This window comes from Danio aesculapii, chromosome 5 (assembly GCF_903798145.1).
Source record: "Danio aesculapii chromosome 5, fDanAes4.1, whole genome shotgun sequence".
Taxonomy (NCBI): domain Eukaryota; kingdom Metazoa; phylum Chordata; class Actinopteri; order Cypriniformes; family Danionidae; genus Danio; species Danio aesculapii.
In genome coordinates this window covers 64878296-64897085 of record NC_079439.1, presented here as the reverse complement: position 1 = coordinate 64897085, position 18790 = coordinate 64878296, and the positions used below count along the sequence as shown (strand labels likewise).

General features: G+C 36.1%; 1 protein-coding gene across 1 annotated transcript in view; it reads left to right on the top strand.

Moving 5' to 3' along the window:
* pappab (pregnancy-associated plasma protein A, pappalysin 1b) overlaps positions 1 to 18790 on the top strand; it is a 207548-nt gene that overhangs the window by 160598 nt on the left and 28160 nt on the right. Inside the window, exons 17-19 of the mRNA XM_056458692.1 lie at positions 6009 to 6201; positions 8750 to 8897; positions 11254 to 11369. Of these exons, the coding sequence (XP_056314667.1) occupies positions 6009 to 6201; positions 8750 to 8897; positions 11254 to 11369 (457 nt within the window). The remainder of the gene's footprint in view (positions 1 to 6008; positions 6202 to 8749; positions 8898 to 11253; positions 11370 to 18790) is intronic.

The following is an 18790-nucleotide window of genomic DNA, read 5'->3' as shown; positions in this document are numbered from 1 at the left end:
GTGTTTGACTTTATGCAGTGCTGTGCAGACTGATAGAAATCTGTCTTAAAGCGATACATGCCGGTTACAAATTCTGTCCGACTTGACACTGCGCCGATGATACATGACTGTCACATGTGATATCAAAGTCCCGCCACAGCGCTCCGAGATCAGATGATTGATTCACTGGTGCAGCATCTAAAAATCGACTGCGGGAGCTGTGATGATGACACCGATTACGCACGATTGGCTGGATTCACTGCATCACAACAACCACACGTGTTTTGGGTTTGTTACTGGACAATTTCCATCTCACAAATTTCCAAACAAACAGCTAATGCTATCGCTATCTACAAATACTACAATTATTATACTACAGTAATCATCCTTTTTTTGTTAAATAATTTGTTAAAAAATGCAAGATTGTTTGCATAGGATTATTTTCGACCTTTTTATACAGACTATTCACTGTAGGCTGTTCAGCTCCATAAATTATTTAAATTATAAATCCATACTTATAAATCCATCATTCACACACGCACACATTCGCTACGGCCAGTTTAGTTCATCCAATTCACCTATATTGCATGTCTTTGGACTGTGGGGGAAAGTGGAGCACCCGGAGGAAACCCACACGAATACGGGGAGAACATGCAAACTCCACACAGAAATGCCAACGGACCCAGTTGGGACTTGAACCAGCGACGTTCTTGCTGTGAGGCGACAGTGCTAACCACTGAGCCATCATGCCGCCAATTTAAAGCTCAATGGAATTTTTTTATATCTCGGTTCATGACCTCTGTAATGAATTTCATATTTGGACTACACCATCCTCTTGTTCATTGCATTGCAGATTTAGTTAATCAAGTTGCAGCAATTGAATACTCAAGGTTGTATCAGTTGTTTGAAAGCTTGGATTCATTTGTAGTCATTATTTGCCTGTTGGTCAATTAATCACATAGCCATGTGTAACCAGACATTTGACTATAGTCGTAAATCTGGTCCACTTTAAATGTTGAGTTTAGATTATTCTGGCCAAAAACAACCCATTTAGACAGGAAGCGATTGTGTTACCAACATGTAAAGGAATAAGGCACAGTTTATTTGGTTTTTACATGCCTTATAAGTCAGAAGAAAGAAATGGAAATGTGACTTTGTGATCAGAAATTCAGATTTTTTTTCGTACCAGATATTTCACATGCAGTATATATATATGTTCTACTTTCGAAATTTATGGCCTGTGACTTTACTCAGGACAGGCGGTTTGGAAAATGGATGGACGGATGTCTGTTTGCTTCAGTCAAAATGACTATTTTTGGCAGACAGATAAAAACCTGTGCACTCTGAAGAGCTGCGGAACGGCAGCCAACCAGATTAGAGCTTGTCATTTTGGAAAGTGCTTGCCAGTTGTATTCATCAGACAGTCAATGAGTGGACTGCGGGTGGTCCATGAACCTTTTATTCCGAGGACAGTCTAGTTAGAAAAACTGGTTTTAAGGCTGGAATGCAACTACACACCATTTATAACATGAACAGACTCAAAACAGTAAGAATCTATTATTATAGTACATCAATTTTGCTGACTTGTTAAAGTCTACAATGTAAAAAAAATAGGGGTTTTCCATATTTTGTGATTCAGGTTTTGATTTTTATATTTTCCAGTGTTTATTTATGCTTTTGAATTGCATTATGGTACCTTGATCTTTCTTTTTAACCTTGAAAAGTTCGAAAAAGTGACTTTTATTAGCATTTCTAAAAGTTCAAAGTGACATATTGTCAGGGTCGGTGTTGTAAATCATGGTACAAAAACCTTGTAATAAACTGCCAGTATATTTTCTGTTATTTAATATTAAATTAAATGTAATTCTGTCTTATTTCGCTATATATTATTTCATATACATTATTATTATTACTATTATTATTATTTCAAACTACTGAATGAAGCTTTACAAACTAAAGCTGCGATCACACTGGGCTTTACTTCCCATAGACTTCCATTCATACGCACGCGAATGCGTCAGACCGGAAACGCGGGGTCATGTGTCACATTTCGCAGGTTGCTGCGGTGCAAAGTTCAAGCTTGGTGAACTCTGACCTGCGAAATCACATCACTTGACTGCGTGAGACCCATCGAGAATCAAAATAGGACCTCTCTGGACAGAAATTTAAAACATGGAGCAATCGCTTGTTTTTTTAATGTCTAATCATCTTGTTTAATCTTGCCCCTTTTCGCAGCGCCACATGACAGAATTTCGCACACACAAAGCCCAGTGTGACCGTAGCTTAATTTGAAAAGTATCATGTGATATGATTGATTGTGGCTGGTCTCTCATTCTTAATCAGTAATAATCCCATCAGAATAATCCAAACCTACAATAAATAGACTGATTTCACCCTACTGCCATATTGTAACAGTATGTGATGCTGACAACGGAAGTGCGGATCCAAATGCAAGGTTTATTAAATGGAATAGTCAAGCAAGCAACAGTCACAACACAGGAGCAAACAGATGTATACAGGCAATCCAGAATCCTAGTCAAAGTAACAGGCGAGTGGTCAGAAAGCAGGCAGCAGACAGGGATAAACAACAAAACAAGGCTAGATTCAAACACGACAAGACAAGGCAAAGGAAAATGTGTCATAATGTTTCACTATACAGATTCACAAGACTCAGCAACAACTGTGTTCTAAGGTGCTGTATTTATAGTGCAGTAACCAGTCCAAAAGCAGCTTCAGCTGTGAGTGTATAATCAATGGTGACTTGGAGCAGGTGAGTGTGTGTGTTGCATGACAGGATCTGTAGTCCATTAACCGGCAGATTTTTAGTTCGTTAGAATGTGAATGTCGTGACACATATCCTGCTAATAGCATCAAGCAATATTTAAGTGTGAACTCTTGAAAATGTCAATAAAAGTCATTTCTTTAAATCGAGTTGAATTTTCAAAATCAAAAGCCAGCAGAGCAGAGATCAAGCTCCTATAATGAATAAATGAATGTAAAACACTTTAATAATTTTTTTAAACACTTATTAATTAACAGATATCTTTATTTATTTATTTTTTAAATACCTTGTTTAAAATAAAACAAAGTAGGGTAGGTAAAAAAGATGTGTGCAAAATATTTTTTAAATGTAGTAGATGCCTAATTAAATCTTTTCAATGTAAGTGATGAAGAGGTTTATTTTACTTAGAGTGAGTGAGCTATAATAATATTAATCACCAGAGTAACTTATTTTGTGTTGTGGATACAATTATAATTCATCTAGACTGACAGAGACGTATTGTGTTGTATTTTGAAGCTATAATGTAAGTGTAAACACAGCCAGGAATTAATATTCATCTACATAAACAGACGACATTTAATAAAGTGTATTGCTATTATTTCACTTCAGAAAAATCGCAGTAAGAAGCTGAGTGATGAGACATGATGCTATAATGTGCATTAAACACAATCTACATGTTACCTTAAATTAGAATGATATACAGGAAATTTCACAATACGATAAATTAATGAAAGATACAATTAAACACAGCTTATGCCTCTTTAGGGTGGTGCTGAGTAAATGTACAATCTGTATATCCAGCATTTTGCGTTCTGATGAGCTCTAAACTGATGACTGGTTGAGTTGTTGTGTAGTAACGCAGAGAAGCAAACCGGTGCGGCTGGCTTTAACATTGCTGCATCTCCCGTTTTCAAAATAAGAGTCTCACATGCAGACGAAGTTTAATATAAACTTTGATGCACTTAAAAATAAGATAATGATCATTGTTGTAATCTCAAAAGCAGCCTTGCATATTAATCATTCTGTGCTTTGGCTGATGATCTCCTGATGAACAGAACTTGACCTAAATTACATGCAAATTTTGAGGGTGTGCCTTGTGTCACGCAACAGTCTGTATTGTTTTCTAACTGGCCTGTTTTTCACTGGGGTTTTACACTTGCGGAAATGGAAACAATGGCCATTTTTATGTATTGAACTAAAAAATTCCACGATTTTCTTTATTGGGCACTTTTAATGTCAGTGTCAGATTGACACTGATAAGTTCAGTAGAAGTATTAATTGAAATGTCACAAAACGGATGTTTACAAATTAAAGTGGTAACACTTCACAGTAAGGTTGCATTAGTTGCAACGTGTATTAACTATTATGAACAAACAATTGACAATACATTTATTACAACATTTATTCATCTTTGTTAATGTCAGTTAATAAAAATAAAGTTGTTCATTTGTTATTTTTTGCTAACTAGCAGTGAATTAACTGTTAACAAGTATCCATTGATTAATAGATGCTTTACAAGTATTGTTCATTATTAGATCATATTAGTAAATGCATTAATTAACATTAACTAATGAAGCATTATTGTAAAGTGTGACCATGGCGCTTTATTGGAAAGTGTTTAAAAATATGTAGTATTTCTGTGATATTAAATAACAGTCACACACTGTCATGTTTTCCGAATACAATGAGCTCATGCAGAAACATGTGCCTCGTTGCTAAGAGATACATGACAAATGAAAACATTGTGATATAAAATTGGCTTAAAATATCAAACATGTTTGATGTATTCTGGAATCATAGTATGAAACTAAAATTATGTATTACTCAGTGCCCATCACTACAAGGTTTAAGTGGGAATTTGTCACTTTGGGTACACGTTTAAAGGGCAACGATGTACTAAAATCAGAAACGTTTTTACTTTTTATCAATGAAAAAGACCAAAAATGCTGTGCCAGGCCAGTACTTGACGATATCACCACAGTCATGTAATCCGACATTGCTGTCAAGAACAAATGTCTAATGTCTATGAACATATTATAAACTTGTCACAATTTCCACATAATTAAGGCTTTGCAGTTTACACAATAATGATAAATGTATTGTTTTTTTAATGCATTTTAAAACTGTGAATTTCAAGGCCTCTAAAACACAGATAACGTGTAAATAAATGGACAAACTACAATACTGTTCCATTTTTAATTGAAAGCAGATAAACTGATTTTTATCCTAGTAAAAGGTAATTACCTTTACATTAAAAATAAAACACTTTAAAATATTTTTTAAATATGTCAAAACATACAAAAGATGGCCTGAAATATATTTGAAAAATCAATAATTTTTGTCTATATATTTTTTTAAACAATTTTTTAAAAACATATTTATATGTTTACAGTTGGGGAAATAAGTATTCAACATGTCACCATTTTTCTCAGAGAACATATTTCTAAAGGTGCTGTTGACTTGAAATTTTCACCAGATGTTGGTAACAACTAAAGAAATCCATATATATGCAAAGAAAACAAATCTAATTACTCTACAAAGAAGTTATGTGTAATAAAATAAAATGGCACAGATAAAAAGTATAGAACACATGAAGAAATGGAGGTGTAGAAAGGCAGTGAAAGCCCAAACAGCAGCTAAAATCTCTCAGTAGTTCTTCCGCAGCCTTCTGCTCTTCCTCATTTTAAATTAATATTTGCTGCTTCAGTCCAACATGTACACTAGCAGAATGATGAAGATGAAACCAGGGTGAACATTTCAGCAAGACAATGATCCAAAACACAGCCAAGGGAACTCTCAAATGGTTTCAGAGAAAGAAAATCAAGCTGTAGAATGGCCCAGCCAATCACCTGACTTGAATCCAATACAAAATAAAGATCAGATTTGATAGGCGAGACCCACAGAATCATTTCCCCACCCTAAGAACAACATGTAACATTGGAAATCTTAAAATGTCTAAAGCAAAGTCTATAACTATTTAGGATGCAGTTATTTTTTTATTATTATTATCTTGTTCTCCATTCACGCTGTATTGTAACATTTAGAAATTTATTTTTGGTATATGAAGGTTGAAATTATATATATTTTTAATTTCAAAAACATCTTTGTTGAGTTTACTTATATATTTGGCGTGATGTATTTTACATATAAAATACTGTACATGTATTATCAACTGAAAATTGTTTAGTGTACACCAGCCTCTACTCAACTGAGTAATGTTGAAAATCTGCACCTCTGTGATGAACAGGTCAGTGCCTGTGATGTACCACAGGCGGGCGTTTAAGCGGCAGTGTACAGAGGACGGGAGCTGGCAGTTTGGTGAGTGTGTGGCAGTCACATGTGAGCCGCCGCCTCCCATTTTCCACGGCACCTACAAGTGCACAAACGGCTTTCAGTTCAACAGCGACTGCTGGATCGACTGCAACCGGTCGAACCACACGGTGAGACAGCACAGCCGCTGCAAGCAGGTCTGTCGTCTTCTCTCTCTCTTCTCCTCTGCTCCTCCATCAACATCTCAGCCCATCCTCCCTCATTACTTTCCATTCATCATGCACACCCTATCGCTTACGTTTAACCCCTCTGGGTGCTCATGGAATGACAGACTTTTTACATGTGCTTGGTTTCATTCGCCAGCCTCTAATACATGAAATGGACAAACAGATCTGAAAGGTCATGCCCATTATTGACCTCCACACTTTCATTAAAAGGATAGTTCACCCAAAAAATTTACCAACACAGGCTCATTGTGATTACATACACCCGTATTCATTTCTGGAGGGCGTGAATTATGTAGACAGAAGTACATATGGCTGCATTTTGTCCTTAAAACGAACACTACGAACACTCTGCTTCTTTTCATCCATGTGGATGCCATTTCCAGTTTTCCCTGTGGCTCACCATGTACGTCGGCAGATTTGAGATGCAGAGTTGACCGCAATGATGAGGTTTGAGTCCGGTAAAAATAAGGGCGGCCACGAGGGCTTTTCTCTTTCTGGATTGCTTTTGAAAACACTATCGGTTGGATTTAGGGTAGAGGGTGGGGTTAACAGTGGCCTCTGGTGGATTTATGCAAGAACAGCAGGCACGAATGTCACTCGCAAGAGAAATTTGAGATCTGACAATGCGTACACAGCAGCCTCTGGTGCATTTACATGAGAACAGCAGGCACGAATGTCACTTGCGAGAGAAATTTGAGATCTGAAGAAGCATACACATCGGCCTTTGGTGGATTTTAAAAAACAAAAACTGCGAAAAACGTAGCTCCTGGGACATATTTTGCGATCTCCAGAAATGTATGCAGGGGTAAGTACCAACAATGAGCCTGAGTTGAAATTAAAGTGTCATTGTTTACTCTTGTTTACTTGTCTAGTCTTGTTTCAAGCCTTTATGAGTTTCTTTATTCTGTTGAATACAAAAGAAGATACACTGTAAAGAAATACAGGGTTCCACACAATTCAATCATATCGTCCCAACACAAATAGATTAAGTTAACTTTACATATTTGTTTGTTTGTTTTTTATTTACACTTTATTGTCCCCAACGGGGAAATTTGTCTTGGACCTTAGGCCTACATTTGTATACACTGAACAAAAACACAAATCACAAATCAACACAAACATTCAATTATCAACACAAATATTACATATTTAAAGTCTAATAAATTAAGTCTAATAAAAGTTACATATTTTTAGTCTAATTTAACAAATTTAAGTGGATCGAACATAAAACAAATAAGTTGCCCCAATGAAATCTCATAATTGTGTTGTTTCAGCTCATTTTAAATAAGTAGTTCGAACAAGCAACAAAAAAGTCCAATTTTGAAAAATGTCGAAAACAATCGACTTCATGCCATTGAAGTCAAGGGTTTCCAAGAATTTTCAAAATACACTCAAAAAGACTTTTTTGTTGTTGTTTTCTCACTATGCGTTCTTCGAAAACAATATTTTGTGTTTAAGGTTTGTAGTAAATGGTTCACGTTTAAAGCACGTTTTTTTGTTTAATGCAGTTGTTTTTGGTTCAGTGATGATTAGGGCTGTGCGATATGGGGAAAACATCTAATTACTATTTTTTTGACAGAAATTGCGATTGTGATTTGGTTTACGATTTAATTTTGTAGTCAAGCTTCAACTCAATAATCTGTAAGCCGTGGCAACATTTCTGCTCTTAAAAATTACCTGTTTTTGTTCGGTGTCTGTGACAAAATTTTCCCATTTTACAAATGCTGTTTTTTATATTAATTCCTCTATAAATGCTTCTGAAGCAGCAGATGCCATAATCTCACTAGTCAGCGCTTTCCTGCTTGTTTTCTTTTTTATTGTGGCCGTAGTTCGTTTGCGCAATTCTGATTGAGCAGATCGAAAGTGTACTTTCACAATTCAATCCTGGCAGATCGCTGGTAAACATGCAGATTACTAACGGACTACAAAGCCACCATTACATGGACTACAAGTTCCAGTCATGCACCGCTCACACGCACCTGTTCCAGATTCCACTGATTGCACACACTCGCAGTCAGAGGATCATTATGGACTGATTACAAGGACTATATACACAGCACAGACGCACACTTCATTGCTGAGTCTTGTAACAGTATTGTGAACACTACGACATGTTTCCTTGCCTTGCCGTGTTAGACCCTTGCCTTAGACCCTTGTTTGTTTGTTTTTTACGTTTTTTGCTACCTGCCTTCTGACCACTCGCCTGCTAAGCGATCCATGACTGGAACTTTTAGACCATGTAATGGCGGATTTGAAGTCTGTTAGTGATCTGTGTGTTTACCAGCGATCTATCAGGATTAGATCGCTGGTGATTGTGAGACAATTATTAGGATAGACATTTGAAAATCAATTAATTACATTCGTAATAATGGACATTTGTGGGTGAACTTTTCCTTTAAACTGCAGTTTTTTGTTATTATTTTTGGCTCAGCGGTGATGGTTAGTGAACTTCATTTCTGATGATTAATATAGATAATGGTTTTTATTCCAGACTCCTTCCACCAACGTAATCCGGTGCAGAAAGGACGGGAACTGGACTGGCTCCTTCCGGCTCTGTCCAAACCTGACAGGCCAGTGCTCCCTTCCGCAGAACCTCAGCCCAAACATCCATCTCAGCTGTAAAGATGGACACGGCATAGGTCTCTGCATGTCTGATTCTCAATTTTTTATCCCAAAAATGACTGCACTGTATACAAAAAGGCTCTTTAAACAGCATTTTTAACATTGCAACAAGCAACTGTTTTGTTACAGCATGTTTTTTCACATAACAAATGAAAAACACTAAGTAGAAAACATGTATGGTTACGTTTAGACATCAGCCACAGAAAGTAATCTGATTTTCAGGCTTGTTTACTTGCATATTCTGGTTACTGTTGTGCAAGTAAAACAGACTATTCTGTTTTAATAATGATTAAAAAAATAAAATTTGTACTTTTTATTCAGCAAGGATGCGCTAGGTTTATCAAAAGTTTTAGTAAAGATGTTTGTTATTATAGAGTGTTGCAAAAGATGCCATTTCATCAAGTTTAAATACTTTTGAATATACTTTTCAAGTTAATCTAATGTTTGCATGGCTGTTTTTAAAGTTTGTAATAAAAAAATATTACTTGATCACTAAATCAGCTTATTAGAATGATATCTAAATTATCATTCAATTTAAGATACAATTTCCTACTAATAAACAATTAACTATGACTTTGGCCTCAATAATATGCTAATTTGCTGTTCATTAATAGTTATAAGCAGTGTGGGAATTATGCATTGACGATCGATGGGTCAACTTTTTCGGTAATCTTTGTGCAATACATGCTTCAGTAAATCGAATTTACGAATTTTAATTAATTACGAATCTAATTTATTAATAAATTGCATTTAAGTTTGTAGTGTTTTGTGGGATATTTAGTGCATCCTGGCCTACAGTATATATAGTATCCTCTAATTAGCTATTTCAGATGATACTGTAGGTCAAACTGTCTACTGGTGCTGTAGATCTGCCAGTTACATACTGTTAAATGAATGTTTTCTCACATAGACTAATTGGCACAATTATGCATTCACAATTGTATGAACCATTATAGGGTTCATCAAATGCATATTTATATTATCTAATATTTGAATTATTATCATAGTTATTATGAACCAAACTGAACTTAAAATAGAAATACGATCACTTCAGACTTTCTCAGCAGTAGGTGAGGAAGAACGATCTAAACTGATAAATTCCTCCAAATCAACAACGTCTATGTTAGATCCTATACAGACCAAATTATTAAGCAATTGTTTTCTAAGAACTTCCATGTTAAACTGCTTTGACACAATCTACATTGTAAAGGTGCTATAGAAATAAAAATGACTTGAATTGAATTATTATTTAACATACAGGTCAGAGAAAACTAGTTCCCAGTATTAAATGGCTGACCCCCATACATTTTGTTTTGACAAACTTCAGAGGGACAAAGCATTAATTACCCACCACCAGGGGCGTAGCAACCAGGGGGACGGGGGGGGGATACATCCCCCTCACTTTTAGAGACAGACCATTTAGAAACAGGTGATTAATAATATATCTCATACAGCCGTCCCCCCCACTTTTAAAATGTCCGCTACGCCCCTGCCCACCACCCAACCAACCCACCCACCCACCATTCCACACCCAAAACCCCTTTGTAATTCGCATCCTGATATTAAGCATTAATAAACAGTCATTATCTTAATAACAGGCAGTTAATAAGACACTAATTAATAATGAGAACTGGTACTAAATTATTAGCAAATAGTTTAAATTGTAAAACATTAAAAATTGCTACTAAATAGAACTGATAGAATAATCTCACATACATTTATTGGGACAGACACTTGAAGATCAATTAGTTACATCCATAATAATGACAGTACTTTACATTACATATAATAATATTCCAGACACTTTGAACCATTCCATTTTGTAAAGGAGTCCCATTATATTTATTTGTGTTAGTTAGTTAGTTAGTTAGTTCGTTCGTTCGTTCGTTCGTTCGTTCGTTCGTTCGTTCGTTCGTTCGTTCGTTCGTTCGTTGGTTCGTTCGTTCGTTCGTTCGTTCGTTCGTTCGTTCGTTCGTTCGTTCGTTCGTTCGTTCGTTCGTTCGTTCGTTCGTTCGTTCGTTCGTTCGTTCGTTCGTTCGTTCGTTCGTTCGTTCGTTCGTTCGTTAGTTCGTTCGTTCGTTCGTTCGTTCGTTCGATTTTATTTTTATAATTTTTCATTATTACATTTATTTTATTATTTTATTTTATATTTATTTTATTTGTAGATAGAATAGAAGATTGAATAGAGCGTATTAGTAATAGAGAATCAAGTTACTTTAGCAACACAGCATTGAACAAACAAAACTGAATGGTTAAGAATGGTAGTTGTAAGTAAAACAAAGCGTTCAAATTTTGTAACTGTTACAATTCTAATGATGATAAAGGTGCATTTGATCAGTGACATGTATAACCTGTGTCTGACATGCCCAGCAGGAAAGGAGTGTGAGGTGTCATGTCGAGATGCCAGCAGCAGTGTGGTCCTCCTGCCCAGCAACATGAGCGTGGCAGCGGTGATGAAAGACCACTGGTGGAACCCACCAAAAGTTAAGGTGAGTCCAAAAACCTTGTTAGATTTGAGTTGGCACACTTTATTAATGTGCCACACTTAATTATTTGTGGCACAGTATTAATAATGTTTTGTCTGGGTAATTTAATCTCAGATTGCAAACTTTGTCATATTTTTGACTAATATACTCTGTGAATGCTGGTCATAATACAAGCTGAAGCTTCAAACATGTCGTAATTTAGTACCTATATTTAACACCACGCAGTGCTGTTCAACACACGGTTATGATGTAACTTCTCAGAAATCATCATCTGTGTGATAGGGCTGTAACCTAAGTGCTAAAAGTAGTCAAAACAAACACCTTAAAGGGCTAGTTCACCCAAAAATGAAAATTCTGTCCTCATTAGCTCAGCCTTTCCTTGGTTTAAAACCTTTATGAGTTTTTTTTTCTGTTAAACACACAAGAAAACAGTTTGAAGAAGGATGAAAACCTGTTAGCATTGACTTCCATAGTATTTGTTTTTCCTATTATGGAAGGCAATGGTAACTGGTTTCCAGCATTCTTCAAAATATATTCTTTTGTGTTCAACAGAAGAAGGAAACTCAAAGGTTTGGAACCACTTCAGAGTGTGTACAGTAAATAGTGAGTAAATGTTCATTTTTGGGTGAATTATCCCTTTAAGGTGTAAGTACGCCAGTGTATTCTGCAGTTGTTACTTAAAGTTTTGCTCACATTAAACATTGACAACACAAATGGCTGTGATGTATGTTTGCTCCATGCTATTATTAATTCCAGTGCATCATTATGTTTACCTGAATGATCCAAGAGCAGTAGACCACATACACACACACATGCGCATTCATACAGGTGACATTTGGGCTTTCCCTTATGCTCCATTTACATAGTATGTTTTCCTTTTAAAGCAGAATTTTAGAATTTAATCGCTCCTCATCCAGACTGGTGTTTTCAGAAAAACAATCTCCGTCCATATTACACAGCCTTAGGCACACAATTCGTTTTTACTTTACAATTCACTACTTTTGGATTGTTTTTCCTATATAAACACAAAATTGACAGATGTGTGTGACCGTTAAGCTTGCATCTTGCACTTTTGATGCACCACGCAGCATGAGCAGCGTGGCTCATTACTGTCCATTCCAAAGCAGTGGACCAATCAGAGCGAACTATTTCCCAGTATTAAAGGGCTGACCCCCATACATCTTGTTTTGACATCCTTCATGGGGGATCAAGCATAAAAAAATAATAATCATACAGTTTTAAATGCAAATATACAGTGTGTAAAATGAGAATACGATTTTTTAAAAAAGTAAAGTAAATTGTATATTTATTTATTTATTTAGCAGAGTTTTTAATGCTTTCTGCAGCCCCTGCTCGGGTTTAAAGGAATACGGTTATGCTTGCTTACCCTAAAAGTTACTTCACATTTCATAAGTGATGGTTTTGATTTTCTACTTCTATTTCCCTGAATGCCTGTCCTTATAACCTGCTTTCTAGGAACACAACTAGAGGAAGGTCGATGATCATAAGATAAAAGTTCTGCTCCAAAACAAATAATTGTCAGAACCACAAGCAAACATAGCAAGCATGACCATGCGACTGCATTAATTTGTTACAACCCATCAGGAAGTGTTTGTCTTGAAAAAAATGTAAGACACAAACAAAAGCTGTAGACAGTAATAACAGACGTTTCCTTTTCTTATTTCCTGAGAGAGTCGCAGACGAGACCTTGAGCATTTTTGAAACGACAAATATGTCGAACAGTCAGACTCAAACTGTGGTCAGCAATGACTGGAAATTTTTTCACCTTTTACTGTGACAACATGGTGACTGTTTAAACCAACGGTTTCCAAAGTGGGGTTCAGAATGCCCTGGGGGGGGGTCGCAGGACGATGAGTCGCACCGCCCCCTTCCACCAGTCGCTTGGTGATGTCCAAAAATACATTTTATTAAACTCTTAGAATTACCATATTTTATCTATAACTAACAAAATGTAAAAAAAAAAAAGTAGTTATTAAATGCATTTAAAAACTATCTGCAAAAAAGCCATAAGCCATTGAAATTAAAGGAATAAATCAATTACATGAAGTCATTTTATTCTTGGAAGACTGTTGCATTTAGGGATGCTCATAATAACCGATTCATCGTTAACTGACAGGGTTTGTTTTTAACCAATTATTGGTATCAGTTGAACTAATAAGATTAAAAAAATAATAATTATCGGTCACTTTATTTTAATGGTCCATTTGTTTAATTTAAGTTACATTGCATCTACACACAACTAATTCTCATTAGATTATAAGTAGACTGTTAGGTTAGGGTTAGTGTAAGTTGGCATGTACTTGCAAAGTTTCTTATAGTCAGTTAAATGTCTGTTGAAGAAGCAGTATCAGCAGATATTAAGCAGACAGTTTACTAATATTCAAATGGACCATCAAATGAAGTGTTACCTTTTTTTTATTGGCTGCATAAATGTGCAACATATATTTATTGTGTCAGGCACAAAATAGACTAGTTTTACAAAATCTGACCAGTAATATTCGGTTAACGAGTGGTGGTTGTTGGTTGGCCAAATTAACCAAAATGAGAATCCCTAGTTAATACCAAAACAAACTGAGAAATTACATCAGACATCAGGCCTCAAATCTGGCGTCTTTACTGTATTGACCTTTTTCTATGATGCGGAACTGTGCTCGTTTTTGCGATTGTTTTTTGTGTTGTCAAGGTTATAATAGTTATAATAGATTTTTCATTAGTTTTAATTTTTATTTAGTTTTGACTTCTTGTTTTCAAATTCAGTTACTTTTATTTAGTTTTTACATGTAGATTTACTTATTTTGATCAGTTTTTAGATTTGGGAATTGCTTAGTTTTAGTTTAGTTTTTATAAGTTTCAGTGTTTTAGTTTTAGGTTTTTTTTTTACAAATTTGAATATTTGTTAGGTGCAAGATACAAAAGCATCAGAATATTGTATAATAACTCAACCAAAGATATATTTTTGAAACCTGTATTCAGAGGACACATGAACACTACCATGTACCCATCCTCAAAATCAAATACAACAGCCCACAAGATAGCAGGCCTAAGTATCGTTCAATATGTGTGCAAGGCTGCTTCTGGGGTTAGATACACAGTAGTGATGTAAAAATCAGATCTTTTCCATAAACTGGATGTTTCATGACAATCCTCCCATGTTAGGGTTCAACATATCAAAAATATGTAGCCAGCAATCATAATTTCAGTCAGTTCAAACATCACTATGATCTGAAAAGTTTCTTAAAATTAAGTTTTGCAACCCAACTGAAGCATGATTCACTTATTTAAACTCCATTACAATTTTCTGTTGTGAAATAAACGTACGTTTCGCCAGATCCTCTCATTTAATCCCTCGGTTTACCGGTTTACCGGTTTAATACTGCAGTTGTTCAAGGTTAGTTCAGTCACAGCAGGCTGTCATGTGCTGTTTGTGCTTGGTTCACTGAATCACACATGTGCATTATTATGAGTTGACCCGTTCTCAAATATGATCTCTGTGTACTGTTCTAATAACTGAATAACTCAGGAAATTGGTTTATTGGTATCAGGCATGTTAAAAAGTAAGTCTTTGTGGATAAGTGCTTACGAATAGACATGAATCGTTTAAAATCATTCAGTTCGATTTAGTGAACTAGCTCAACCGGTTCACTTAGAAGATCCGATTAAAAAGAATGATTTGTTCGCGATCAGGATCACTAATACGGAAATAAACCCATTATTGGACACAAATGTGTTAAATTAATACTTTTAAGTGTCTGCTCGGGTCGTATTTAATGTGTCACCATGCTGCTGTCATGTCCAGTTGTTGTTTTTGTCGTGGGAGGACCGGCTTGATCTGGCCAATGGCAAAAGGATTACAAACTCCGAGGTGCCGTACAGCGCGTATGGCTCAATCACCTGGCGTAAAAGCTGGCATTGCAAAGTAAATAGATTTACATCTAAAAGGCTTATGTATTAAATCCATTTACAAAGACGAAAACGAAATTTTTGCTGTAATTTTAGTTAGTTTTAGTTAGTTTTGTATGTACACAATGCAGTTTCAGTTAGTTCTAGTTTTTTTAAAAAAACTCGTTTTTATTTTTATTTCAGTTAATGAAAATGTTTTTTCAATTCAAATTTTAGTTTTTTCGTTCGTTTTCGTTAACTCTAATAACCTTGTTGTCAATATGCTTGTGTTTTACATATGCCTATTAGTGTGTGTGTGTGTGTGTGTGTGCACAAAGTTTGTTTATTTACTGTATAACCACTTCTGAGGATAATGGGTGTCGCAAATCACTGGCATTGTCATTTTTGGGGGTCATGAGCTAAAAAGTTTAGGAACCCCAAGTTTAAACCTTTGTCATATTCCAGATGGCCTTTGGTTGAAACATTTCAATGGGCTTTTCCTCTGTGTAAGACGAGAAAGAAGTGATATTATCTCAACAGTAGAGTCTTTGCTTTGTGTTCTACCGACAGATGGTTACCACAAAAAAATTCATTTGCTATATCAATAGCTGTGGCGAGGGGTCAACAAGGCCAGACAGGTCTCAAGGAATATCCATTTCCGCATTTACTATGTCATTCATTTATATATGGAGTTCTGAATGACATTTTTGGGTGACGTCATGCCCGTCGGCGGTTATGAGGTTGTCTGGATTATTCATTCCATATTTGCATTTCCTCCATTCTTTGGTGTGGTCGTGCTTTTCGTTCTCTTTCGATGTGGTCTGTGTCCATGTGGTTCTTTACTTGATTGTTTAAGCTGCAGTGGAGCTTTAGGAAGCACAAACAAATTCACGAGAGCACCGCTTTAGTATAGTTTTCTCCAGATCTAATCATTTATATCATGTTTTCTTCAGGATAAGTCAGCCTTGTAGGGGGATTGACCCAACAAGGCCTTTGGGGTTTCTTCATGGAGTTTGTTAGAGACTGAACCTGAGCAGTTTATTTACATCAGTTTTATTAATTGCACACAAGAGCAAAAAGACTGTATGTAGGCTACTCATCTCATCCTCCTACAGGCTGGATTTTCTCACAGTGAAGTTGTGTTCGCTGTTTAGGTGTAAAATGAAATATCAAAAATAAGCACAATAAAAATGACCGCAGTGAGAAAAAAGCAGAAACGTGAAGTCTGACTTTCTCAATGTCTGTCATTTTTATGGAAAGGCTCATTAAAAAACAGTCATAATTTATTACTACCCATCATTTTACTTTAGTTTCAATGAAAATATTGACAAATTGCATTTCAACTAGAAAGCACCTGTAGGAAACAATCTTTTTCTCTCTATTTGCACCAGACACTCCATATTTCTAGGAAAACATTGTGCAATTCTGAGTGTGCTTCACATGGGTGAGTGGGCTTAACAAACCACCTGTAGGACACACAAACACACACTTTTCTCTCCATTTGCACCAGACACCTTATTATGAACACTCCATATTTCTGGGAAAACATTGTGCAAATCTGAGTGTGCTTCATATGGGTGAGTGGGCTTAACAAACCACCTGTAGGACACACAAACACACACTTTTCTCTCCATTTGCACCAGACACCTTACAAACACTCCATATATCTGGAAACACATCTTGCAATTCTGAATGTGCTTCACACGGGTGAGTGGGCTTGGAAAACCACATGTAGGACACGCACACACACATTTCTCTCAATTTGCACCAGATAGCTTTTTATAAACACTCCATATTTGTGGGAAAATGTTGTGCAATTCTGAGTGTGCAAAGCGATATTACACAATACATTATTGCAAAGCCTAAACACATTCAAAAAATCTTGTGCTGCTTGTTTAAACTACTTATTTGAAATGAGCTGAATCAACACAACTCTTGAGGGTTTTTGAGACAACTTAATTGTTTCATGTTCAATCCATTTAAATGTATAAAAATGATTAAGTTAACTTAAACGATTTGTATTGTTGTTTTACTCTGCAGACTAAAGCATAAATAAAATTAAAGCTGTAAGCAGCGATGAAAGGTACCTCGCACCCGGGCTCACTGCCACCCGGTGGCCGTGGGATGACAGAGAACAGTGGACAAAAATAATTTAAGCTAATAAATATTTTAAAAACCTGAGAAAATCACAGATTTATGCCAAACTTCCTTCTGTCAGCAGGTGGCTGTGACTATGACTGTGACTCAATATTGGCATGTAGATGTTGTCAGGATAGAAATCTCATCGATCCTGTGAATTTTCAGGCAGATCAGACATTGTGTGGCTGAGTTATAAGTACTTCCCCTTCCATGACGATACACTGAACTTCGTCATTCCGCCACGGACAGGCTCTTCTGCGAAAACTCTAGATCTTCACATTTTAACATCACAAAGGCCTTTGAATTAAACTAATGGAACATGGATTCGATCTAATAAAATTTGTAGGAGGAATTTGTTACAGTGTAAAACAAGTCATTCCCTGTTGCCAGCAGGTAGCGCTATGACTGTAACTGGATAATGGCATGAAAACGTGTTCAGGTCAGGGCTCTTATCAAACATATGAGTTTTGTGGCAGATCAAACAATGCATGACAATGAGTTACAGTATAGCAACTTTCTGTTTCATGGCGAAACATCAAAGTTTGTGAGGCTGGCACAGAAACGCCCTTTGACGAAAACTCTAGATCTTCGCAATTTAACATTGCCATGGCCTTTAGATGACAATACCCAATTCTGGTGTTAATCTAATAAAATTAAAACTGTAAGCAGTGATGAAAGGTACCTTGCACCTGGGCTCACTGCCACCCGGTGGCCTTAGGATGACAGAGAACAGTGGACAAAAATAATTTAAGCTGATGAATATAAAAAAAACCAGGGAAAAATCACAGATTTATGCCAAACTTCCTTCTGTCAGCAGGTGGCTGTGACCATGACTGTGACTCAATATTGGCATATAAGAGGAGTTTGTTAAAATACAATGCCTGGAAATGGAAAAAACTACACATTTTTTGAAAAGGAAGTTAAAAATATCTGACTTCTTCTTTGGTTTCAGATTTCACTCCAATTGTTTTTTGTAGGCATTGGCATGTTTGATGTGTGTGCCAATTTTCGAACATGTGTGTGAAATGTAGCTTGGGGGCCACTCCGTCAAACGTTCATAGGTATTGCTGTCGAGCCATTTTGCCACACCTACTTCCGAAACGTATAACAAATATAAATTTTCACCATTCTGGCAGGTGTGCACAGTGTGAGTTTTCCAGCATGTTTAGACTCTCAAAAATGCGTTTTACTCTAGAGAAGAAGAAGTGGAGGTTGGTCCCTAACATGTTAGATATGTTCATTTTGAATAACATTAAAACCCAATAGGAAAATCTGAAGGACGCGCATTGTGAATTATTCCTTACACGTCTGATGTCATTCCTGCACCACTGTATTGCATAATCGACATGAACCAATGGTTATTCAGCTAGTGAACGAGAAATGTT